This window comes from Hyaena hyaena, unplaced genomic scaffold (assembly GCF_003009895.1).
Source record: "Hyaena hyaena isolate Hyena2069 unplaced genomic scaffold, ASM300989v1 scaffold_1415, whole genome shotgun sequence".
Lineage (NCBI taxonomy): Eukaryota > Metazoa > Chordata > Mammalia > Carnivora > Hyaenidae > Hyaena > Hyaena hyaena.
The window spans coordinates 236,720-264,356 of NW_024082050.1; the positions used below are offsets into that span (position 1 = coordinate 236,720).

General features: G+C 38.0%; 1 protein-coding gene across 1 annotated transcript in view; it reads right to left on the reverse strand.

Annotated features, from left to right (window-relative positions):
• LOC120225452 (partitioning defective 3 homolog B-like) overlaps positions 1-27,637 on the reverse strand; it is a 314,844-nt gene that overhangs the window by 226,079 nt on the left and 61,128 nt on the right. Inside the window, exon 3 of the mRNA XM_039223648.1 lies at positions 11,659-11,768. Coding sequence (XP_039079579.1) covers positions 11,659-11,768 — 110 coding nt within the window. The remainder of the gene's footprint in view (positions 1-11,658; positions 11,769-27,637) is intronic.

Here is a 27,637-nt window from a genome sequence, read left to right on the forward strand (position 1 = left end):
TTTGGACAAGGGCACCAAAGCTATTCAATGGGAGAAAAGCAGTATTTTCAACAACTGTTGCTTAAAAAAATTGGATATCCCACATGCAAAACTAACTAACTGAAGGAATGAATGAATGAATCAATGAATGAAAGAAAGGTGGACCTTTACCTCACACCATATACATAAAAAGTAGCTCAAAGTAGGTCACACACTAAACATAAGAGCTAAAATTCCACAACTCTTAGAAGAAAACAGAAGGCAAGAGCTTCATAACACTGAGGTTAGCAATGATGTCTTGGGTAAGATACTGAAGATACAAGCCACAAGAGCAACAAATTAGAAAAACTGACTTCACGAAAATGAAAAACTTCTGTGTACCAAAGGATGCTATTAAGAGTGAAAAGGGAACCTACAGAATGGGAGAAAACATTTGCAAATCATCTATACAATAAGGGGTTCATATGCACAATATGTAGAGAATTCCTAAAACTAAACAACAAAAATAAACCACCCAATTTAAAAAAGGGCAAAGAAATTGAATCCATGTTTCTTCAAGGGTATCTCTCGCTTTTTGAAAATTTATGTTATACCATTTTCCTTTTTCAAAAGATCTATACTAGTACCTGTTTTCTCCAACCAAAAGAGATTCTTTTTATGAGAAAAAGGGAAAAGAGTGTTCAGTGTTTGTTTTGTAGCCAGAATGCACGCCGGGGAGCTAGAATGGTGCCAGTCTTCCCTGGGAACGATACTGAGCATCAAGCTGCCACAGCTTTCAACTGTGTCTGTGAGCATCTGTGCTTTATCGTGATTTACACTTTGCAACATTTAGCAGGATGTGTCCTAAGGCATTAGAAAAGCCTGGGAGAGGGGCAATTTGGTGGCTCAGTCAGTTAAATGTTGGACTTCAGCTCAGGTCATGGTCTCACAGTTCGTGGGTTTGAGCACCACATTGAGCCCTGTCTTGATCCCCACATCAAGCCCCACATGGGATCTGCACTGGCAGCGCTAAGCCTGCTTCAGAATCTCTGTCTCCTTCTGTCTCTGCAGCTCTCTCTCTCAAAAATGAATAAATATAAAAAAAAAAAAAAGGATCAGGGGGCCTGAGTGGCACAGTCGGTTAATCATCCAACTTCAGCTCAGGTCATGATCTCGCAGTTCATCAGTTTGAGCCCTGCATCGGGCTCTGTGCTGACAGCTCAAAGCCTGGAGACTGCTTCAGATTCTGTGTCTCCCTTTCTCTCTGCCCCTCCCCTGTTATATTCAGTCTCTCTCTGTTTCTCAATAATAAATAAATGTTAAAAAAAAAAAAAAAAGGAAAATTTTAAAATAATGATATGATCCAGCAATTCCACTTCTGGGTATATACCCCAAATATCTGAAAGTAGGGTCTGGAAGAGATATTCGTAAACCAACATCTGTGGGAAGCATTATTCATAATAGCTAAAAGATGAAGACAACAAAAGTGCCTATCAACACATGAACGGAGAAGCAAAATGTGACATATACATACAATGGAATACTATTCAGTTCTAGTAAGGAAAAAAATTCCTGCTCAAGGTATCAATGCAGATGAAACTTGAGGGCATCATGCTGAGTGAAACAAGCCAGACAACAAAGGACAAATACTGTGTCATTCCACTTACATGAAATACCTAGAACAGTCAAATTTATAGAAACAGAAAAGTAAGGCAGTGGTTACCAGGTGCTGGGGGAGAAGGCAGTGGGGAGTCACTATTTACAGAGTACAGAATTTCTGTTTGGGATGATGCAAACGTTCTGGAGAGGGAGAGTGGCCAACGGCTGCAGAGCAATGGTGAATGTATTTAATGCCACTGAACTGTATGCTTAAAACTTATCACCAAGTAAATTTTATGTGACATATATTTACCACACTGAAAAAGACTTTATTCTTTCTGTATTGCTAAAACAAGTATAGTGTTTTAGTTTTATAAGATGAAAAGAGTTCTGGAGATGGATGGCGGGATGCATGCATAATATTATGAATGCACCTAGTGTCACTTAACATTGGTTAAGATGGGGGGGGGGGTGCCTGGTGGCTCAGTCATTTGAGTGTCTGACTCTTGATTTTGGCTCAGGTCATGATCCCAGGGTTGTGGGATCGGGCCCCACGTGGGGCTCCACGATGAGCATGGAGCCTGCTAAGATTCTCTCTCTCTCTTCCTCGCCCCCACTCATGCTCTCTAAAATAAAATTTTTAAAGTTTTTTAAAAATTAAAACATGGTTAAGATAGTAATTATTATGTGCATTTTACCACAATCAACAAAAGTCCTACCAAGACCAAGAAATTTAAAATATATCCTTGCGGTACGGGAAACAGACAGTTGTTACAATGCAGGAGAGTGACATGGTCAAGTTTTGTAAAAAGACTCAGATATTTATAGGAAGACAGTCATTTTATTCATGAAACAATAAGGAATCATCTCATACTAGTAAAAACCTCACTGGACAAATTAAATAACCCTCAACTAGACAATGCTTATATATAATGAGGCTATTCAAATGACATTTTGACTTGATCAATGTGTGAACTTTTGATAGGTGTCTTAGATATGTGCTATCACACTTCAACAATATCAATTGCTTTGGGTGCATATTTGTTAATGTTTCGATCTTCATAGAACACAGGTGACTGCCAAATACATTTTATTTAAAAATTAAGATGTCATGGGTGGTCGACACAGCAGTGAAATTAAAGGCACTGAAAAAGGAGACAATACAATTTCTTTAGAAGGAAATCTGTCAGTTCTGACTTCTGATGCTTAAGAATCTGCCTCTTTCTTTTAGAGGGGGAATAATTCTTTATGATTTCTGCAACAAATGCCATTTACCCATTCCTTTGCTTAAAAAGGAGAGCTTTTTGTAGGGAAAGAGGGCCAGAAAGTCCGTTGGAAAACATCAGGGCAATGTCAGTCTGAAAATCATCAGGCAGTTGCAAGTTAAAAAAGATTTGCTAAAAGTAGCAATGTTTTTACTGGTTCAAGTCTGTCAGAAGGCTTTGGATTCTCTAGTGCCTCACACCAGCAACTTCAAAACTAACACATTCCAGATGTCCCTATGATCATCTAATCAGACATCAAAAGCTGTATGGTGACAAGCTCACATGCTGCTTACGAGGACACTGTATGTTTCCACAAGCGTAAAACATACACAGTAGCTACTTTTAAAATGTGATTCATCTAAATCAGAATTCTATTTTAAAGTACAGAGGTATTAAGAAGGGCCCACCCTCCTGAGAAAGAAAGAAGTCTTTTAAATGTCTGTACAGTGTCATTCTGTGACTAAAGTTTGAAAGGAAAAACCAAAATGAAACTTGCAGTTCAGAAGAGTTTATGTTGTGAGAAAAAAGAAATCTCCCATCAGAAGAGATTTCTAAGAATCACACCATGCTCAAGGAACAAGAAAATCTTTTCCTCTCCATACCCATTGTTTTTGCATCTTCCTAAGATAAATCCCTCATTAACCCTTTCCTTCCATGCCATCAATTTTCAGTAATGTCTGCAACATGGAAAGCCCACACAGATGAGAACACAGAGAGGATGTGGTCTATACCTTCGAGCTTTCACTTAAAAGCAACATGATCTACATGTACTTTAACCTTCAGATTTAAGCTGTGCTCTCGTCTACAGAATTTAGGTGTGCATAAGTATGGATGTGTATTTATATGCTGCTGCCTTTGTGAATTTGGCCTCTTACACACACACACACACACACACACACACACACACTAAAATTACTACCATGAGCAATAAAAATAAATCTTGGTGTTTTGGATGGAAATACAATCTCATTCCATGAACAGTTATAAATATTGAGACATTAAAAGGAAATTTAGAGTTGAATTCCTACCAACCAAGTTAATTTACATCTGGAACCCTGAAGTTGCTGGTCTTTGTCCCTAAGAACAACAGAAGTTCATATAGGATTTCTATTTATTATTTCCTCTTAGTTACGTGAAATTTGAGGATATCACGCACAATTTAAATAATTTTATCAGGGTCACTGAGTCACTGCTGCAATCAGAATACAGGATCTTGACCTTTAGACTAAAGCTACTTTAAACATCACCTTTACCAAATTTTAAACAACACTGTGGATACATCTGCCCATACTGCTAACATGAGATATTCATTAGTGTTTTTGCTAAGAAACACCTTGTGAATGTTCCCATACTCTTCAGTTAATTCACATAACAATGTTTTTTCCTTTTCTTTTCTTCCAAATCACTTGAAACCAGAAGAACCTCTTAAAGAAGATGGAACAGGAGGAACATTTCGAAGGGGAAATCTGTAGATGTGGTGGGCGGATGAGAGGGATGTTGTCCAGACATTTCTAGTCTAATCAAGGATTTTCTAAATTCTTTGAACACAGTTATTAGAAAATTACAAAGCTATAATTGCCAAGATCATGAACTTCTTGATTCTAGAACTCACAGTTTTGTTGACAGAGACGCAGAGCTCAGATAATTGACTCCACTGTGTGCATATTAATTTCTATTCTCTGTTCATGTATGAAGGGCACAAAGTTAGGCTTTATTACATCCATGCCTACAATTATCAGTTTGTCCTCTTCTTATAATTTCTAAGAATTTCTTTCTCAGAGCCAATTTCTACTGATGAAATCACTGCTGGAACTGAAACGACATGAAGTGGTTCTCACAACTGAAACTGCTGACCCAAACTGCTGGTCAGTACATTGTAATTCTCAGCGGAGAATTTCTGTTTAAGCATCTCTCCCCCCATGTCAACCCAGGTAACACATTGTCCCAAAACAGAAATTCTAAACTGAAGCTATTTAGGGAGATTGGGAGGTTAGAAGAGTGCAGATGAAAGGCAAAGGGCACTAATTCTGATCCTTAAAATGTATTATTTGATCATTTGATACTTGCTTACAGATTGCAAGGGTGGTTTAATTGTTTTAGATCTGGTCATCATGACCAGTTTGTAAGTTTCCTGAGGACAGGAACCATGTCTTATGCCTTCCAGATGGCACCTAGTAGAGGTCTTGGACATCTAAGGGATTAATTTATGTTGACATGAAAGCAAAACTCACTCCATTTTCATTATGTGCAGATCAATCTAAACAGCAAAAGACGACATAGCACGGTTATTTCTTTAATTTCTGAGACTAACTTCTGACTAGTGATACATCTTTTAGACTTTTCGGTTCTGGACCAGACCCAAGAAGAATGATTTGGGAGCACACCCCTAAACAGGGGTCACATTTCCCAGTTGCCTTTATTAGTCACGGTACAGACATTCAGACAATCCAAATTTTTTTTCACCAACCTCTGTGAGATTTGGTAAGAAATTCTATTGCCAAATAAATTAGGCTTCTGGATTTTCCCCACCTGGAACTCAAATCTTATAAACATAACTGCTTCAGAAATTAAGCTGCCTAAACTTGCCAAACTAAGTAAACATTTGGCCCCATGAAATACTGGATGGCAGCTTTATCTCTTAAAAACAAAGCCATATGAAAACCATCCTTGCAATGTGTCTCCAAGCTTTGGTCTTATCAGAACAGAGCGTGAACAGCTGGAGTTACAAACACCAGGACTATTATTAAATCACTGTGTCAGGAAGGGGGGAAAAAAGAAAAACCTTTATAGGCTTCAGTATCTCTAAATAACGCAGTTATATATTACATGCTATTTCTCCCTTTTGCTCATCTGTATCCATCTCTCTTCACTGGAAGACAACGGATAAAGTCTTCCTTCCAATCTACACCAGCACCTACAACAATTCATTTATTTCACGGTTTCTTTTTTTTTAAATTTATTTCTAGGAGAGAGAGAGAGAGACAGCGTGAGCAGGGGAGGGTCAGAGAGAGAGGGAGATGCAGACTCTGAAATAGGCTCCAGGCTCTGAGCTGGCAGTCAGCACAGAGCCCGACACGGGGCTCGAACCCACGAACTGTGAGATCATGACCTAAGCGAAAGTCAGACGCTTAACCGACTAAGCCACCCAGGCGCCCCGATTGTTGGTTTTCTTTTTTGAAATAGTTAAGTTGATACTAAAATTTACATGGAAATGAAAATGACCCGTAGTAGNAGACAGCGTGAGCAGGGGAGGGTCAGAGAGAGAGGGAGATGCAGACTCTGAAATAGGCTCCAGGCTCTGAGCTGGCAGTCAGCACAGAGCCCGACACGGGGCTCGAACCCACGAACTGTGAGATCATGACCTAAGCGAAAGTCGGATGCTTAACCGATTAAGCCACCCAGGCGCTCCTTATTTCACTGTTTCTACAGCTACTCAATTGTGCATCTAATGGATAGAAAACCATGATTTGGTCATTCAAAATTATTGCTAAAATTCTATTTAGGGTTTTGATAGTCAGCAACCTACAGTCAAAAGTTCTCTGACCTCTCTCACTGACAATTTGATGATTTTAATGCTAAATCTTAGCCACTTAAATTTCTCTGTAATATTTCAATGCTTTCTTCCATGGTGGTGAAAACATTTAAACCAGGATCAACACTGGTGATGATTTCAACATACATGATGCACAAAGGAAAATCTCTCAAATCAGTACTCTATTGTACTATCTGCAAAACACGAAGAGAATGTTCCCATTCACTGGAAATCCTTCCTCTCTCTTGAAGCTACCGGCTACTATCTTTGCTGATAAAATACCCAAAACTCCAAAGAACCATCTTGTCTCTGTATACACAGGGCCACTGGAAACACTTCTCCCCATGGTGTCTTCCCTTTACTTCCAATCTTACTCTTGGTTAGAATTGTGTTGCTACTCACTGAAGAGTTACTGCTGACTTCTCACTGCAGCAATTCAAAAACTTACATTCATCTCAACATCTTGAATTTACATCCTATCTGTCAGATAGGAAAGAGATAATAAGATGAAATAGCTTTAATTATTTAATATTGGTAGATAGTAATTCCTGCTCCATTTCTTAATCTCTATCATTGATCATATTCTGAGAATTGATGGCTTTCCTAAATTATTTCATCCTAAACCTGCAAACAAGTAGTTCTTGATTATTTTTTTCCTTTTAAAATTTGATAAGAGTGATAGAGTCCCAAAAAAAAAAAAAATGTGATAGAGTCTCTTTCACAAAACATACATGCATGTGCAAAGGGCCAAAGAATACAACTTCAGAGTTAACAGGCCCTCTGAAGCTCATCACAGACTCCCAATTAAATAACCTCAATGTTGTCATGTTATTTTTTAAAAATAAAATATATATATTATGGATATGAACTTTTAAAAGACAGACCAATATTTTCTTAATTTATTTTGGTGATGCAAGACAAGTAACAGTTTTAGAACAAACACAGTCATTTTTTATCCGAGAACAACCACAGCATTATAATTTTCAGGAATCCACTTTTTAATTTACTCGCCCTGCAGGATCATTTTGCTTTAGGGGTTAAATGTGAAACTATAAACAGTCATTAAAACACAAAACAACCATAGTAGTTAACCGGATATTAAGGAAAAAATCACATCTGTTTTAGAGTTCTCTTCCAGCCACAAATTCAGGAACATCAATTTCAAGAACCAGGTTTTATGGCATGCCCTTAAGCCAAGAACACCAGGTTACAATCAAGGCAAGGGAGGTAAGATATCCCATAAGCAGACTCCCGCTATTATGTCTTGCCCCCAGGATTCTCTTTCTTTAATTCAAAAGCAGTCAGTAGAATTGGATTTTCTATTGCCTTGAAAGATAAATAGTCATTACAATGTGCACATTAATAATTATTCTATTCTGATTAACTGATGGGTTTATGAAAAGAGAAAGAAAGAGAACAAGTTTTCATGCTGTTTAGCCAGTGGTTCCCTAAATAACCAATAGTGAGATTCGGTGGCTTTTCACGACACAAAATCTAAGGCTTGCAGAGGATCTGATTTTTCTAATTTGAAAGCTTTTTTTTTTTTTTTAACATGTCACCTTCTCTGAGGGTGTACATCTTAAATAACCAATTTGTAATAATTTAACCAGCCATAAAATAAAGGCAACTTTTTCAACTTTTCACAAACATGTATCTTTCGGCATCAAAGAAAGTTCTCGTTACAGTAAGCCTAATGAAGTGCAAGTAAAAATAACAGTCATACTGTGGTTTTAAAGGCAATATTTCAACATAATCAAATGTGTCAAATATTCATCCTTACAGCTTTTTAAGCTGTGGGTTATAAGTAAGTTTCATTTCTTGGGAATGATTGAACATAACCCACTTGGGGCTCTGCCATCTGTGAATTACTTACATGTGAACACTGTTTAAGAGATGGAAATTTTGATTATTTTTTTCCTTTGGATATTGAAATGAAATGCAATCGCACAGAGCTTTTTAAGCAATTATTTTTCATGTTCGTTGCACCATGGCTATATTATCACATGCTCCCCATTTTCATCGTCACTTATTAAATCTTAGGTAACAAGTATGGCGCAGCTGAAGTTGTAGAACTATGGGATCTGAGAGATAGGAAAGAAATCTTCAGTCTCTAGTTCTTCACTCCCTGGGCTCAGGCACTTGGTAGAAACACCACTCTCTGCAGTGTGTTCCAATTTAAGAGTTGTGGTTGTGTTCCCCTGGTTTCCTCGAAAGGCTCTCCTCTTATCACTGAGCAAACAATAAAAGTGACTATGGGGCTACATGTAGGGTGCCACACAATTTATCATCCATACATGGACACCTCTGAGAGTTAGTGGGGACACTATTAATAATTATGCCAGAACAAGAGGCATGAACTAAGACTGCTTCAGGCAAACCTAATCATACTGTTACCCCAGAGATGATGTGCAACTCAAAGAACTTCTCCCAAGGGGCTCAAACCATTTCATTAATGCTATATCCAATTTTACTTCTGTCTGGAGCTGCTCTGTCCAATGGAAACAGAATGTGAACCAGTGATCTAATTTTAAACTTTCTAGTAGCCATGCTTTAAAATGAAAAAGGTGAAAGTAATTTTGATAATGTATTTTACTCAAACTGATATACTCTACTATTGTTCCAATGTATAGTTAGTATGAACATTACTGACAAGATCTTTTATATTACTATTTTTATATTTCTTTTTAAGTTTATTTTGAGAGAGAGAGATTGAGAGAGAGAGAACACAAGCAGGGGAGGGGTAAGTAGAGAAGGAAAGAGTTCCATGTTGTCAGTGTAGAGCCCAACACGGGGCTTGATCTCACAAACCATGAGATCATTACCTGACCTGAAATCAAGAGTCAGACACTCAACTGACTGAGCCATCCAGGTGCCCCACTACTTTTTATATTCCAATCTTTAAAATTCATTATGCATGTTGCACTCAAATTACATTTCTAGTGCTCAATAACCACACATGGCCAGTAGCTATAATATTGGACAATGCAGGTCTAAACAGCCCATGAATTAGGATATTCAGAAATAAATCAATAGAATTGTAATACATGCACACACATGCATTTTTCTTCTAGGTAGAAACAGACACACCTAAATGTCTTCCTTTACTAACTTTGCCTGCTCTGCACAGTAAGGCAGTTACACTGTTTCTTGCCTGGGGTGAACAGACTTTGGAGCAGACAAACCATTACCTGGTAGACCTCTTTTGGGGAACAGAGAGAATGCTCAGATTAGAAAAGGGGTAATTTGCTGAGAAATTCTAGAACTCTTCCCAGACTAATATGTTTCTTGCATTCCCAACACACATGTACACTGAGTACACTCCATGTACTTGATGCTAGAAATAGAAAGATAAATAAGGCACAATGTCTGTACCTTGGACTGTTAGGGCTTAATGTTTTGTTGAACATTATTTTACAATTGAAGAAAGAAAAGGCCACGATGCAGCAGTAATCTGTGGCAAGCCCAGGACCAGATGCTATTCTTTGGGTCTCAGGTTTGTACTTCATCAGTCACAGAGAACACTGAGGAAAGTAAGAGATGTGTTTTCCTTTTTACTGTTGATACAGACTCAGCCAACATTCAGTAACTCGCTACAGTTAGGGAAAAGGATCTGGGGTGCCAGTGTTTCTTCTTCAATTAGGATTTGCATCTTTGCTAGTAATAATATACTCCCTCACCAAATACCTCAACTTAGAACTCAATGGTATCATAGTTTATTAAGAATATGGAATCTATCAGAAACATAGCAGTCTTCATTTCCTGTAGGAAAGCAGTATTAAATATCTTCACTTGGACTAAACACAGAGCCTACGTGATAAAAACGATGAACAAGATACTGGTGATTTTCTTCATGCAAATGATGGTATTACTATCAAATATACTCTAATTTGGGGGTATACCGACATTGTGAAAATCAGCAGTAAAGTGTAACTTTTCTCATTTATATAGCTTCCCTTCTTCCAATCCAATATGCTTGGGCTTCACACGGTCTCAATCAGTGTGTTAAACACATACACACACCACATACTGGTTCCGTTTATACTCACCATTAAATAAAACACATATACCTGATTTTTATTAAAGTCATCTTCCTTTAAATACATTTCTTTAAAAATTTGGTGAGGAAATATTACATCTAAAATATTTTCAGAACACTTGCTTCCTTGTTTACAAAACAAATATGCCAAAATACTGCCATAAACTTAATTAGTAAATACTTGATGGCTTAGTATAGCGATTCATACTTCATATACACTGGCACTGGTTCTTGATAAAAGCATTTTATACCAGACCTAGAGAAGCTGGTTAGCTTATTCAGCATCTTTCTGTACCTTGAAAATATTGCTTTTCTTTTTTTTTTTTTCTTAAGGCACTATACAGAGTGAGACTTAAAATGGAGAAGAACCTTGCTTTTAGGATACTTTAATATAACTACGTTATTGCCTATTGCACTGATAGATAGCCATTAATCAAAATCTAACCCCCAGGCTATTTCAAAGAATGGACCACAGTTACAACTCTTTAAAGTGACTCAGGATTCATCAGAAAGATCCATCAGTACCATATAAAAGGAGGACCTTGTCTCTTCAGGAAACAATTCTCCATTTAATTGATCAGTTGTAAGTATGTCTTGTTATAAGCAAGTCTGGTATATAATTTTGTTTTTCTTTAATCTAGTAGTTCTAGAAACCCAGTACTGGCACTGCATATACATGATATTGCTATCCTGAAACTGTATGACCAGTCACAGTCACTGTGGCATGACTTCACAAAGCACTGCGTTAACACTGAAAATATAAAGGATATAAATTATATCCTTGGGCATTACAAAGCTGGAGGATCAAGGAAACTCAAAGGAGTAGGGCGCTGGTTAAGAGTACAACCTTTGGAGCCAAATCACATGGGTTAAATTCTTGGCTCTTCCATTTACACATTGTGATCTTAGATTATTAAACCTCCCTCTGACTTAATTTCATTATCAGTAAGATAGAGTAAAAAAATTGTGCTTACCATGATGTGGAAGTTTAAGTGACTTGGGGTAAAGCACTTAAAAGAGTCCTCGGCACATAATTGCTGCTTTGTAAATAACAGCCAACACTACAATTTATATACTAATAGTAGCTCATACTAGCTATTACTATAACTAACATTATATCTATATATCTATATCTATATCATCTATATCCATATCTATATCATTGAAAGATCTCTAATGATCAACTTCTTAACTCTGCAAAGCCCCAGTTAGTCTATGGCTAAGGCACTTTGATCTTTCATCAGAAATGCAAACTCCAGGATACCTACTAGAGTAACAGGTTTCAGACTCTGGCCACCGGATTGTGAAGCACTTGGCTGGGCATCAGCGGGTGGGCCTGGCACTGGGTCACTGCTTCTCCTCACCAGCAGTGGAGTGCCTGTTGGACAAAATAAGAGGTGAGAGGTCAACAGAACCCTGGGGAGAAGAGAGTGCATGGTACAATGCAATTTAATTAAAAAGGTTTACAACATGCTTTTATGTAAAACATTCTATTTCTAAGGATGCTTGTAAATTAATCCATTTAATGATCTTTTGTCATCTATTTACAGACTGACACATGGAAACAAAATCTTTCAACTCTCATCTTTTCCCACTTGGTATTTCAAAACACGTCATTGTACTTAACTAAAAACTATTAGGCAATGCAGAGGTTGACTGTGTGCAATCTGAAACTGATCTAGAGAATGTATCTGAGTATTAAAAAGAATGATTATCTAGCAGACAAGTGAAGAGATTCACATAGTCAGTGCAATTTGCTATTCAGTAGAGCTAGAAGTATAGTTATTGCTGCCATTTGGTGCTTCCCAAATCTTTTGAATGATGACATACACTGAAATAAATTATTTGCTGGGGTTGTGGCATTAATGTCTGTTTAAGTATACAAACAGATTGGTTCCATTCTCTTCCTTTTCTCCTAAAGTAGATAGAAATGATAAGGAAAATAAGTTAGTCCTTCTAAAAGTATATCTTGATTTCTTTTTAATTTAATGAAGGCTTCCACTATTAAATATTTGAGCCAGTTATTAAACTCTGTGAAAAGATCATACTATTAGAAAGTTCAAAGTGAAATTCAACCTTAACAGAGCTAGCTGCCTAACTAGTCTGCCTGCAATTAGGCCTAAAATAATTTGTTTCATACAAAATTGGCCACTATGGATGAAATTCTCAAAAAAATATCTTTTGTGGTCTAAAAATTGCTCTCATATAAAAATTAACTTTTATTTGCATGCTTTGGGGGAAAAAGTGGAAAGCGGTAGAAATGCAATTCTCCATTTATCAATATTCTGAAAAATATTCCCCAACTCTCTTGAGCTACGGCTGTTTAAAATAACATTTTTCATATTCCATTTTAGATGGTGCGGTTATAAAAAGTGAATCCGTTTTGAAGTTATTTACAACTCTGATTTTTTTTTTATGTGCTCCAACAATTTTATTCTGTGTACAAAATATAGATGCTAATACCCTCCATCTTTGTTCAGGCTCCTTTTATCCTTGCTGCTTTTATTCTTTTAATTAAAAGATTTTTTTAATGTTTATTTATTTTGAGAGAAAGAGAGAGAATACAAGCAGGGGAGACAGAGACACACACAGAATCTGAAGCAGGTTACAGGCTCTGAGCTGTCAGCGCAGAGCCCAGTGTGGTTCTCGAACTCACGAGAGGTGAGATCATGACCTGAGCCAAAGTCCAACACTCAACTGACTGAGCCACCCAGGCACCCCATCCTTGCTGGTTTTTTAAAAAATTAACTTCTTTTATAATAAGAAATTAACAAAGTATTTAGAATGAGCCACTATCCAAAAGGTTTATAAAGTCAAACTTTATGTTCCATTATTTCTTATTAATAAACATTTCACTGTATTATTCCTTAATTGCTCCATATCTATCTACAAATTTTTTAGGCAAGTGACATAGCAATAGTTGTGTGGCTGGAGACTGTGCTCGAATGAAATATTAAAGGAAAATAAGTGGAAGAGAAAGTATCATAAAATCTCAAGACAATAGAGTCTCAGTCCTGTACCACTATTTATTTTCCCTGATTCAGGTGATCTGAATTACCATTAACATAAAGTGAACAAATCAGTCTAAATATGGTATCTTTAGAAGCAACCCATTACCCTTAAAATTAAGAAGAGAATCGGGAAAATTCCATGAAATTCCAGTTTGTTTCTAAACATTTAACTCACACCAGGACATTGCATGTCAATAATCTCACACCAGATTAAAAACAAATCAAAAGCAAGTAAAAACAGCATGGGACACCAAGGTCCAAAAGTAAGTTGATTTATAGACACAGAAATGGAAATTTTAGTGATTGACAGCTGCACTGTTTTCCTAGCTGAATCAGATACATATATATGAATATGTACAGAATGTGTGTGTGTGTGTGTGAGAGAGAGAGAGAGAGAGACAGAGAGAGAGACAGAGAGGCAGAGAGACAGAGACAGACAGACAAAACCTATTATTTTTCTTGGGTAATAAATATATTTTTCTTAAAGCCATACTAGATAATTGTCATGCAGCTATAAAGACATGGCTATGACTCTTTGCTTTCCATCAATGCCTGCTACTTTAATAAGAAAATGCTAAATTATTTAAGGCATTAAATTCTATAACAATATGAATTTGAGTTGTACATTCAATCAATAGGCCATAGTATTACAGTGTCTCTCCCAGAACAAGACAGTTCAGTGTTGTGTCAGTGTACCCACTATTTGGGACATTAACCAAAAAAAACAAAAACAAGAACTAACTAACATGGCTAGCTCTAAAACATACTTTCAACTTATCAGGAATAAGTTTTGTTCTTCTTGACTTTTTCAGGATCAGACACTTGAGTGCCTTCTGGTGAGTCAACTTCTAATTTTTCTTTGGCTGCCTTAATGTGTTAATATCAAGTATAAATACTGTATATTTATTGTATATCAATAAAGTATTAATTCCTTTTATAAGGGACTTAATAATGAGCATATTTATGAACTGTTATCTCAGAGAGATTTAAACAACCCTTCCCTTGGCAATTTAAAATTCATTTAGTATTTTTTTCTTTTGAATTGCCAAGCCTCGTTTGAAGATGACTTTCAAGAACAGATTGAGTCACAACTTAAAGACAAAGACAGACGCATCCTAGTATAGAAAAGACGAGTAATTTCAAGTCCTGGAAAGGATGTGGGAAGATCCTTGGATATATGTAATAAAGTAGAAGTCCCACCTAGCAGGCATGGCTACCAGAATGAAAAGGAGACAATCATATCCAATTTATAGAATTTTTTGGGCGAGGGAAAAACTAAATAAATCATAACCTCTGCACCAAAGGAACTTAGAACCTAACAGTGAAGATCAGACTCTTAGAACTACCATGTGTCCATGCAGAGGAGAGGACTGTGGGTTTTGAAGACAGAAAGACTGGGCTTCACCTTTCCTAGCTCTGTGACATTCAGCTGCATGGTGACACAGTCTCATCATTTATAACCTGGTGAAAAAACAGGTCACAGAACTGATGGAAGGCTGAAATAAAAGAAGACATGCATGGGACATGATACTGTCCAGTCTGTAATTTCACACAGAAAATCCTCTTCCTCCCAATAAAAAGGAGATAATAGCACTTGCTATTATTATGAACAGTGCTATCTTCTCAAAAAGCTAAACCCCCCCAAAGTCAGTTTTCATGGAATAATATATAAATTAAAATAATAAAACAGAATTCTGTGCTGAACCAGGTATAGACTTCTTATAGAAATCAAAGCTTTTAAGGAAAAAAAAAAATGATGTTGTGGGAAAGAAGTTCAGAAATGGAAAAAAAAATAACCCATTATTCATTGATATTTTTAGTTAACTAAGAAAGGACTCCGACTCTCAGGTTTTAGCGGCAAAAGCCCTCAGTTCAGCTCAAGAGAAAAGCAGTATTCCTTGGAATCATAGTTTAAAAGTCATTGGCTGCAAAGCCCAAATAAGAAATGTTTTGTACTTTAAAGCATAAAATCTTATACAATTGCATTATGTTTTTCCACACAGATAAATATTTGAGGCCTCATTATACATCAGGAGCTATACAAGGGCTGGCTGATATTAAGAAGAATAGTCAGGGTGCTTACTTAGGCTTTATTTTTAAAAAGAGACTGTGAGGACAAAGAGCAATTTACACACAGTAGGTATCAGGGCAGTGTTCCGGTGGGGTCATGTGGAGATTACTGAACCCATACCCGCGGAACACGCACACTGTAGACTGGATCAAGCCCCACTTCCTTGAGGCAGAGGCACAAAAACTTACTGAAAGGCACAGAGAGGCAAAGAGACATAAGTACCTGTCAAAGCAGAAGACTTCCTGGTTAAGTGTGTAGCTGCTGGTGACCCTGTCTTGCAGATAGGGTCTTGCACATCAGGAAAGTTAAAGTTCTTTCTGGGGCACCATCCACGCATATCCAGGGCTTTCCTTACACTCAAGCTGAACATACTCACACTCACTGTTCTTTCTTGTAAGAAGATGGCTAGGTTCTCCAGACCTTGAGGCAGCCGGCACTGAAGTCAGTTCCTGGATGTCTGTGAGTAATGGCACGATTCCCCCCACTCTCAAGCAATCACCATTTGACTGATGTTAAGACTAAGATTCAAAGAGGTACAGTTTCTTGTCCAATGTCCCCTTATAAATGTAAATAAAGGAGTCCAGAGAATGATCATCTAATCCAATTTGGGGAAAAGAGTGCTGAAAGCGGTAGCGACTAGTCAAAAGGATCAAATTGGTACATTAATGGATCATGCAAGCTATATAGGCCAACACGAATTCAAGTTATCTCTAGAAGTTTCTATCTCTTTGTTATAATCTCTCTCTCTCTCTCTCTCTCTCTCTCACACACACACACACACACACACACACACGCATAATTCTGCATGGATTTGTTTTCTACATTTAGAGGATGTGTCTGGGATGGAATTGGTTTAAATGACAGAAAATATGTTATATGTAAAATTCTGTTTTGGAGATTTTCAAAGACATCCCAGAAATATAGATAGTTATAGAGACTGAAACCAAAGTCCAGAAGAATCATCCGTGTGATGCTTCAATCAGCAGAGGGAAGAAAAGAACACCCAAAAAACAAGGACTTTAAACATGAATCCCATATCAAACATCACAAAGGCATATGTTCTAAATTGTATGGTGTAGAAATTTATCTTAAAATGGTTAATGAGTCCCCTGAGCAAAACCAAAAGGCTAGCTTGTAAAATATTGGTGTGATTCATTGATACCTAGAGCTCTATGGGGTCCCAGTCCCAGTTAATGTGGCAACAAGGCATTCTTTAAGAAGTTGGTGGCCTCAGGGAATCTGGGTGGCTCATGTGGTTGAGCATCCAACTCCTGATTTAGGCTCAGGTCATATTCTTACAGTTTGTGGGATTGGGCCCCACGTAGGGCTCTGTGCTAAGCATGGACCCTATTTAAGATTCCCTCTCTCTCTCCATCTGCCCTTTCCCCCTCACATTCATGCACTCACAAAAATGAATTGCAAATGGTTAAAAATCTTACAAACTTAGGTGAGCCTGGGTGGCTCAGTCAGTTAAGCATCCAACTTTGGCTCAGGTCGTGATCTCACAGTTCATGGGTTCGAGCTCCGAATCTTGGCTTTAGCCCACTGAGGGTTAGACAGATTTGTTTTTAATATAAGATGTCTTGAAATGCATGAGAAATAAGACAATAGATGTTCAGTTGGGCATTCATGAGGATGAGTATGAAGTTCATATTAGAAATCATTTTGGCTTCTAGAATAAGGGAGCAGAGATAAAGATGAGGTAAACAAAAGGGGAAGGATCAGGACAGGTGTATCAATGGCATCACATGTGAAACAAGGAGAAGAACAGAATTCTATGTTCTCATAGAGTCTTCAGAAGGACGGTTATCTAGAATGACAAGTGGTTAACAAAGCACAGAGGCAAATCCAGAGGGAAGGTCAGGAGGGAGAATGGAGAAAAGAAGAGGACTTTACATGATAAACTGTTTATGTCCATAGAAGGGGTTAAAACCTGGGATTTTTAGAATTTCAATTTCCCTTTGCTCTAAGGGATTACTTCTGTGCTACTGAATTATCAAATCACCAAAACAGACAGTTTAAAGAAAGAAAACATGCTATCCTGCCAATGCTGCTGAACACTGAGAATAACAAGATAAATATAAAGGGGAAAATGCTATTGAAATATACCTAAATTGGTAAATATTTCATTTTGATCATAAAAAGTAATTGAAATGGTTAAAATCTTATAAATTTAAAAAGTGATAAATAGGAAAAGACACATTTTCCCTGGTAATCAATATTAATAGTATATTAATAATATTAATAGTATGTATATAAGCTGCATCTTGGCTTTATAGAGTACATTTCCTTAATAGAGTTTGTACTAGTCAGCACCTAGAAGAATGCCTTTCAATTATCCTGTACTTCAACACTCACTGAATGAATTTGACATTAAGTGAATCACTTTGACGTTAAAATACGGATATGTTCTCCTGAGATACAGTGAAGAGAAATGGGGGTTCAGGGGATCTGCCTTCGAGAGGTGGCCCTGGAGTGGCGTAACTTCCCAGGAAGCTTTTCTACTCCAGAGTCCAACCTCTCTCCTCATCAGCTAAGTCAGCATGTTGGATCAGCTACACCAAAATCCTGTTCCAGATCTACAAAGAGATAGGTCTATGATTTATATAGCCAATTAGGAAATCGAAGTCCAGAGAAATTAAGTTCCTAAGTCGCTTGGACTTGATTTCTACTCCAGTTTTATTCACTTGACACTTTTCCATTCTGGGGTCACATTCTCTATGTGAGTAGATATGTGAAAATAAGGGGGATGACAGCTCTTCCATGCAGGGGGCATTCCTTTCAACTAAAGAGATCAGCAGAAAGAAAGATTTGAATAGAGAGATACAGGTTAAAAAAAAAAAAAAGGTGGTAGGAAGGAGGGGTGAGAGGGCAAAAATTAAGCTACTACAGTCACATGGGCATGTCTGGAAAGACACTTGACCCCCTAGCCAAAGCTACCCTTCCAGAGTACATGATATGTCTTTTGGATGACTAAACTGCCTTGTCAGTATCTTCTTCCGATTAATCCTGTCAATACTTCAATAAAAAACAGATGAGAGTAGTACATCACTTGTAAAGGAGACAACTAGATTTTCTTTTCTGTAAGGATGTTATGGGTGTTAGATAATAAAGCCTTTCAAGCAATACCTACCAAACTCCACTGTACTGAAATCTGGAGACCCATTAAAAAAAAGCCTGGCAATGATATCAATAGGGGCACCATTTATGGCAAAGGACCAAGAAGAGACTACTTTCACTACAGGGGTGCTTGACCAGGTTTGGATTGTGATGAATGACGCAGCTGTGACATGCTTGCAGACACCATGATGGAAAAACCACATGAGAGAAACCAAGTCCAATTCTAGCAGAATTGTAGCTGTCCAAATATTGTAGTCTTAAATGTCACCCTTTTAGGAAAGTAACTCCCAGTATTGCTATAAAAGGGGCAGAGAAGTTCAAGCTGACTAACAGTATCATTTTTCTTTCGTTGTGGATTGCAAAAGCCATGCCCGTTCTAAACACAGAACAAATGCAAGTAATTCACAGAATAGTCCCCAGCTACACAACAGATATGAATGGGCACATACATGATACAATATCTTTTATTATTTGTAAAACTGCTTAAATTGGAGTACTAGTGGTATAAAAACAAGTGAGGGGGCTTTAAACTGACCTTTATTGGAAATTCTACTCTTCTCTGAAGATGGTTATGCCTTTCACTCAAAGTATATTATTGTTATATTCCTGAGGATACATGTTTTTTCTTATATTAAATTTTCCGCATTTTACCCAGTTGATACATATAAATTTATAATGTTTTATATTGTGTGAAGTCCTTCATTGTATCAATGTACTCATACTGTTTAAAATCAGTTAATGCCATGTATGAGACATGCACTAGGTCCCAAGTGTTATATTAAGAACAGTGGCAAGAAATAAAGGGATGGGACAAAACTCACTGTATGTGTTTTCCCGATGTGTTTGGAAGAAATATGGAAGTGGCCATTTTAGGTTAGAGTAAAATTTAAAATATCAAGAAAAGAAAAAAGAAAAAAATGGCAAGCTACAGAGGAGTTCAAGCACAAGCAAAGATCCTGATTTTTGAAAGGTATACACTAAAAAAGCAACAAAACATTAGCAAACACAAATAAATATACCTAGATTAATAAAGTCAACTAAAAGCTCCCAAATATTAGAGGTAGAAGGAAGAAATGTGACCTATGAATATCAACCTCCAATTTTCTGTTCTGGTACTCAGGGACCTCATGGTTTCCCCTAGTCTACTTCTCTGACTACATCTTGTACTGCATTCTTTGCCATGAAGTGTATGCCAAACAGGACCATGGGCCATTGCCTAAAAATGTCCTGCAAATTCAGTGTTCATGCTGATTCTACCCTCTATATTATTATTCTCTAACACTGTAATCAGTTGTAATCTTGTCCAGTCTTTAAGTCACGAACAACCTCTATTTCTTTGGCATATCAGATACAGATTTGCTGTGGAGCTAATAAAGTATAACTTTGGGGTCCTGAACAAGATCACGGGAGGAGCCTAAGCAACATGATCACAAGATTATAGCATTTTGTGAACTTCACATAAGTAAAATGGTTTAATTGCACAAGGTTAATTCTACCTCTTCAACTCTAAAGACTCCTCCTGTTGGGCAAACCTAGCATCGCAAAAGGCATTTCTGAGATCCAGTTAAGAGGACTATCAGTTGGAGATATATTTTGTTTGAATACAATGGGCTATAGGTGTATGGTTCACAGACAACACTGTGTATAGTTATTAGCAGACCACCTGGTGAGCATCATAGGTAGAATCCTGTCACTCACTGTTTTGGGTCAGCCAGCGTTGTGACACAAAAGTAGCGGGCCATGTGGCATACAGAAATAACTGATATTTTTGTACCCACATCAGAAGGGTATGGGTACTGGAAGATAAACAAGATTTGAAATGCACAAAACTAGAGGTCAGTCTACAGAAAATTCTTCTATTCATTTGATGTATAAAATTGCATACAATTCAGTATCCAGTATTTGGGTAATTCGGCTCTCATGGATACCCTGACAAATGGGAAGTTCTCTCTCATATGGGAAATGCAGCATAGAATTAAAATTCCAATGCTAGTCAGATGCAAATCTGTAATGGTTTCATAGATTACAAGAATGTATGTGCAAAGCCCCGCGTTTACACATCCCAAATCTTACTTAACCAGCATTTTAAATAACCATGCAACAGCAAAGACTAAGCCACTCATTTATTCAGGTACAAATAATATTACATATGAGGAGGTTATTGAAGAACATGCCGCCAAGAAGTGTAAGGAAAAGAGTTAGTTGACAGTTATATTCAGGCATTAATTAATATGTAATCAATTACCATATCATTTTTTTCATATTTTCTGACATCTCTAGTATATTAATTTATAAATTTTTGTGATTTTTAATCATTAATATATATTTTTGTGTTCTTAATGAAAAATGTATGCTCCTTTCTTAAATAGCAATACCTCAGATTTTGTACATTGAGAACCCTGCAAAATGTAGATCTGCCCTGTACTTTCTTAGGGTATGTCACATCCCACTTTATCTTATGTGTAGAGTTGTATCCCCTTTATTTACGACTTTACCATTTACTGAATGCCTAAAATATACTACACAGTGTTCTAGGCACTCTGGACATTATCAGCACACAACACACAAAGGTCTTGATTTTGTAGAGTCTGTAGATAGCTGGAGGAAGACAGATACTAAACAAGTACACAAAATAAGTATGTGCATTTAAGATAGGGATAAAGCAAGTGTTTAAGTAAGAACGAGTGAAAGCGATGGGGAGGGAGTAGGCTGGGAGAACATTATACTGTGAGCTCTTTAATAGCAAGCAACTCACCTTAGTCAATCACTTAGGACCCCTACAAGAGTGGGTAATTGACAGATGCATGTTGAATTGAACTAAGCAGAGCTAGAGGAACAAAGATCAAACTCAAAATTCAGATATCTTTGGAATCTGAAGTGTCCCAGACAAGGGAATTGTGTGTTTGTGGGTGTGGGGGAGGGGTCTATGCCCATAATTTGTAAATAAATTGCTACTGTCAGGTTTGTTTCTCTTTCTTTAACACTTTTTTCTTCATCATCAACATTTATTTTAAAGCAAACACTAGTCACACTAATGCAGCATATGTTATCACCCTTGCAACTTAATGATAAATGAGCATAAAAGTGACATCAACACCAGTGTTAAATAACCACAGTAGAAGCTTTGAAATATTGACTACGATCTTGTCAATTACTGTGGTTTATGAAGGAATCCATCGCCCAGTCATCTGATCTTTTAGTTTTCCATAGTTTACAATCTTATATCCTAGATATTTATGGGATTAATCAATATTCAAAAGAATTATTATAGAAGGATAATAGTTGAGTTTACTTGAACAGATTCTTTGGAGGAGTTTAAAAATTTTTTTAAGTTTATTTATTTATTTTGAAAGACAGAGCAAGTAAGGGAGAAGCAGAGAGGGGGACAGAGGATCTGAAGCAGGCTCTGTGCTGATAGAAGAGAGCCTGATTTGGGGCTGAAACTCATGAACCATGACATCGTGACCTGAGCTGAATTCAGACACTTAACCAACTGACACCCAGACCCCCCTTTTGGAGGAGCTTTTAAATAGAATTTTGAAGTGCATAAGATACACAAATTGATAAATTGGTATAAAATGATTAAGATGCTTAGACTAGGGAGATGGACACAAGTTTTTAGAGACTAAAGATGGATACCCATGCATGGGTACTGATAAGATTTGTTCAGCCATGAAATGGGCATGAACCAAACAACTGGATGGATGAGTGGTTGAGGAGCAAAGGAATCTGGTTTAGAAAAATATCACTAGAAGGCCTTAAAATGAGAGACTTTTAATTTACCCTAATTCAAAGAGCAGTGAGTCTTCCAAGAAGGGACAATCCAAAGCACAGTTTTCAAATATTGAGAAATAGGTTTAAATACATTTTTGAAAGACATCTGGAGATTAATATATGAAAAATGTTTACTAAAAGAATAAGTGAAGATATCTTAATGCTGTTTTCTTTGTTTTGTTTTTAGTAAATTTCCTTATAAAAACTAGAAAGTGAATCTTTTTTCTTTTAAATGTTTTTTTTTTTTTTTTTATTTCTAGGAGAGAGAGACAGCGTGAGCAGGGGAGGGTCAGAGAGAGAGGGAGTCACAGACTGAAACAGGCTCCAGGCTCCGAGCTGGCAATCAGCACAGAGCCCGACGCGGGGCTCGAACCCACAAACCGCGAGATCATGACCTAAGCGAAAGTCGGAAAGTCAGACGCTTAACCGACTAAGCCACCCAGGCGCCCCTAGAAAGTGAATCTTAATATGTAACCAGTGGAGTGGAGTAGTTTGGACTTGGAGGGATTATTTGATTCAGCATGAAACACATTTGGGATGGTTCATTAGGGCAGTGATGTTGGTCTATACCAAGTGTTTATGGAACTTTTCTTTTGTCCTAAATTTTAGGCCACAGCTCCCACTGAGTTAATCTGAAAGACTACTTCACTGGCTCTTTGCAAGATGAGAAAGGGAGAATCAGCAATGCCTTCAGACCATTCAGCTGCAGTTGCAAACAATTACTGGCAACATCAAAGTACTAAATTCAAATCACCAAGTCCTTCATGATAGATGAGAAACATCCCCAAGTCAATTTAAGGCATCCTGGGCACAAATCTATATGATTTATCAGCTGCATTTGAAACCTTTGATCATTACATTTTATTGGATCGATCAAAGTCCCTGGCAGGACTGGAAGATGTGGTGCATTTTGGAGCCACCGTTATCTCTTAGGAACACTCAAACGATGGTTTTATGCCAATGCCTGTGTGCCCCAAATGTCTTTCGTGAGGCAGCAGAGGAACCTGATGCCTTCAGGCCCTTACTTCTGACGTGGAAGGTATAGTTTCTATTTAACGGCACTTAATTTCTAAACAAGAGTCAATCAACTGAAGTTCAATCCAGAAAACACAGAAACCAGGCTTTCCTGACAAGGAACATGTCTAATGAAAGTGCCAGAGGAAAATCTGACGGTCCTGTCCTGCATGGAGACTTTTCCAACATTTATAGCTGGTGCTTGATACCTCATTTGCTGACCCATAGCTTACTCCTGGAGCCTAGAGGTCACCTCTGATCTCAAGCACCTTTTACTTCATGCCTCCCGTAGTCAGGGGTCATATTATCTCCATGATGTGGAAATGGCCCCCGCTGCCCATGCCTCTGTGACCTCGTGTTAGATAACTGCAATCTAATCCACTTGGAAGTACCCTGAAAGACCACCCAGGTGCTTCCTATGGCTGTTGTCTTGCTATTAAATAGGTCCATTACACAAGCTGGAGCACATTACACCACCAGACTAATTCACCCGCCGGCATAGCAAGGCAATGATCCACGGATCATTATTGACTTTTCTGCATAACTCCTGGCATCAAATTCGATGTGCATCAAAATCCAAAGGCCACAGGTACAAAACTAGATTGTGTTTCTTTGAGTCTTCAGAAGAGACAAACCGCTCTTGCTAAGAGCATTAAAGCTCTAACTTTCAAAGGAAAGTTTTAGACATAAAGAGGCTGCTAATGCTAAGTACGAAGGATATAGAGTTTGGTTTGAATTTAAAATAATTTCCACATAAAGATTTTTGAGAGTGAGAGGAATGACTGGATTTCAATCAATTTAAATAAAATAGGCTTAAGATTAGAAATCCATGACTATTTTAAGGGACTGAAAAAAGTAAGTTTATAGCACTATTTTTCCCACAAGTCCTGGGAATAAACCATATTATACCAGGACATGAGATGTCTATTAACTTGATAGTGATACCTGTTTCATGTAGTTTATGCCACTTACTTGTAAGTGCTGCATTATACCGTTAGTACTTCCTATAGCCAAATCTCACGAAATAGGCAATTTTGATAAGAAGTGACAAAATAGCAAATTAAAGCAAAATCTACAAAAATGAGAGGGAAGTTGATACTCCAATTTGACAACATAATCATACCACCTATGAAAAAAGCATTAAGTTACAGATGCTGATAAGAAGCCAGTATCTAAATCAGCCTGTATTTGAACTTGTCAAATGGTTCCTGAGACAAGCTTTCTTTGATTTGAGATGAGGGATCATAATCTCATCTTCGGGCCCTCCTAGGGCAAGCAAACCTATACACAGTGCTGTTTTCAAAAGAGCCTGACACAGAAAAGAAGTAATTGTCCTTATATGCTATCCATGAACATTTGGATACTCTCAGAACCTTCTTTGTACAAGGATTGTCTAGATTATCTCACACTATGGTATCCATCTAGATTGGAAAATACACAGACATGTGTGCCCACACAGAGTGGCTTTCACAGAGGAAGTATCTGGGTCTCAAAATGAAATAGGGTGAATGCTCAGGTATGCCAGGGGCATTGCTAGAACATTTAATTTGGTCCCTCCATGTACACAGTTGCATGGGATGTGTGATGAGTATCTTTCTAGTTTGCGACAATCTTTGGTTATGTTCTTGAAGTCTACCCAACATTTTTACAAAAGGCTTGTGATACTCTTTGTCCATAGCCCCTGGTCATTTTCAAGAGTAGCTTCTAAAGGATCTTCAAAGAGAAATACAGCAATTTCAAACTAGACTTACAGGCCACAAAAACATTATGTGGAAAATGTTGGATTCTTAACAAAGCATAACATTTATGGAAGGGGTGAGGGGCTACACCCTCCCTCTGCATGTTTAGGAGCAGCGAAATCATATGACCAAAGTCAGGCATACTAGATGGCAGGGATATGTGGCCATGAAATAATTTGCCACAGCTTCTATTCCTATAGAGTAATTTTATAAGTCCTTATGTTTAGAATACAGATTTCATAAACCCTTATGTTTAGAATAGATTTCGTTTCCTATCTAAAACAAACATATGGTATCAAACAGTCTTTTAATGCTCAGATTTAAATTAGTTTTAAAGAGATAAAAAGACTGAAATAGTTCTGCTACTTGAACACGTTAACGACAGCAATATTTATATAAACATATTGGCAGAGGAAATGTTAAGTTCCTTATATCTCAGAGGGCCCACGGTTTCATTTTAGAAGCAACACATTTACCTAAACCATTCATAATACGGTATACAGATATGGTGGACAGAATGGCTAGGAGACCTACTTCCAGCAACCTCTCTGCATTCAGAGCTTGAATTCTAACTTATGAAGGTGCCCGTCGTAGCCAACCGAAGTGTTTGTCAGTGACTGCTTGCTTTACTTGCTCATTCCTAGTTTTGTGCAAATATTCCATGAATGGTCAGAGTGTACTCGGGCATCCTGGGCTTCAGGTAGAGACCATGCCGCTTTCTCTGAAGTTTACCTCCAGAGAATCTCTTGATCCTTGAAAGCATGATTTTCTCACTCTGTGGGTTGCAACCCACTTATGAGTCTTGAAATCCACTTACGGGGTCATGATCAGCATTCTGTACCATGGGTGGTATAGAAAACGGTACAGAAAATATCAGTGTGCGTTACACGTAGTAACAATACACTTTGTATTATAGAATAGCTATAAACTTATGTGTGTGCCAGTTGCAATGTAAAATGCATTTTCCTTACTTTTGAGTCATGATCGAAAAAGTGCTTGAAGGAAAGAAAAAAGAGCTCTAAATTTGCCTTAGAGGATGTGAAACAGCAGGTTTGAACCCCAGAGAAGTTTCTGAGGGATTACAAACTCCTTAAGGAAACATTTCTGGCCCAGGAGTGAGCCTCATGTTCTAGTTCCAGAGCCCTTCTGTTTTTGGACTTTTATGTCCTACTTAATATTTATTTTGCTTAGACATTTACTGGAAGCTTGCTAACTTCGGAACTGTGCTACATCTGGGGAAACAAAGATAAATATGTTATAGTCCTTGACCCCAATGGCCTCTGAAGAGACTGACTTAGACACACTGATGGGTAAGACAAGGTCACCAAAGATAGCCAAGCAGTCCCTGCAAAGCATGGTGGGAGCCAGAGGGGGAACCGTAATTGGAACTGGTGGAGAGGACTTCACAGGAGACCTGACACCCCAGTAGGCAATCACCTGCTCATCCACCCACCCGCCCACCTCCCATTATGTCCCAGGCCCCTGGGTGGCAGCCTTTGCCCTGGCTGATCCCTCTGTTCAGAATGCTTTTCTACCCTTTCTTCTCCTCTCGGAGTAGTTCTCTCATGGCTACTAAGTACTCCTTCACACTGTTGTCTTCATTACTAACAGAAATGATCTGTGCATCTGTTTACATGTATAATTTCAGACTCATCCAGAAAGGAAGCTTCTTCAGAACAGGGATCCTATGTATCTTCTTACTGCTATATGCCAAGACCCTGGCAACTGTGGGCACTGTAGAGATGTTTGTTCAATTAAAGAAGGAACTGAGAGAGTTAGGAGAGGTATAAGTTGAACAATCATGCAGGGACACTGGTGGGTCTGAGCCAGCATACACAGAATTGAAAGACCCATCAGCAAATAGGCTGCTGATTCAACTTATAAGATCAGATGCAAAGTGTATGTGTGTTGAGAGGTCAGGGAGTTGAGGTGCAGGGTGAAGAGTGGGGATGTTGGGTAGGGATCTCCTTCGGACACTAGAACCAGACTGGTATTAATCCCAGACAGGGTCTTGGCTTTTTACATGTCTGCTCGACAGGAACCCTAGAAAAAGAAAAACCAGAAGCACAACAGAAAGGTCATTGCTGATTCTCAAGCAGGGAAATGTTAAACCAAGGTGGGGAATCTAGAAACCAGTCTGCCCAAGAGAACACAGGGACACAAATTCTGTCAACACTCCTAAGTATCAATTAAGGGAAAACATCATTTATTTATCCCAACTTATTCTTCATGGGAATGGCAGGAGACAACTCCTCCAACATACTATAAGTTTTCCGTAATGTTAGCGGCAAGTTGTTTATCACAATTAAAGGAGACTGTGCAGCACGTGTCATACGGGCAGGTTCTGTCGGAGAAATGCTGACAGTTTTGGCAAAAACAGCAGACCGAAGGCAGCAGCCACGGCAGGCCCATCTAACGGTCGCTGTGGATCACTCTGATTATGAGCCACAAGCATGCAATCACTGGCACACAGAAACTCCTGCCTAATAGCCGTGAGCAGTTCGCCTTTGCTATCTAA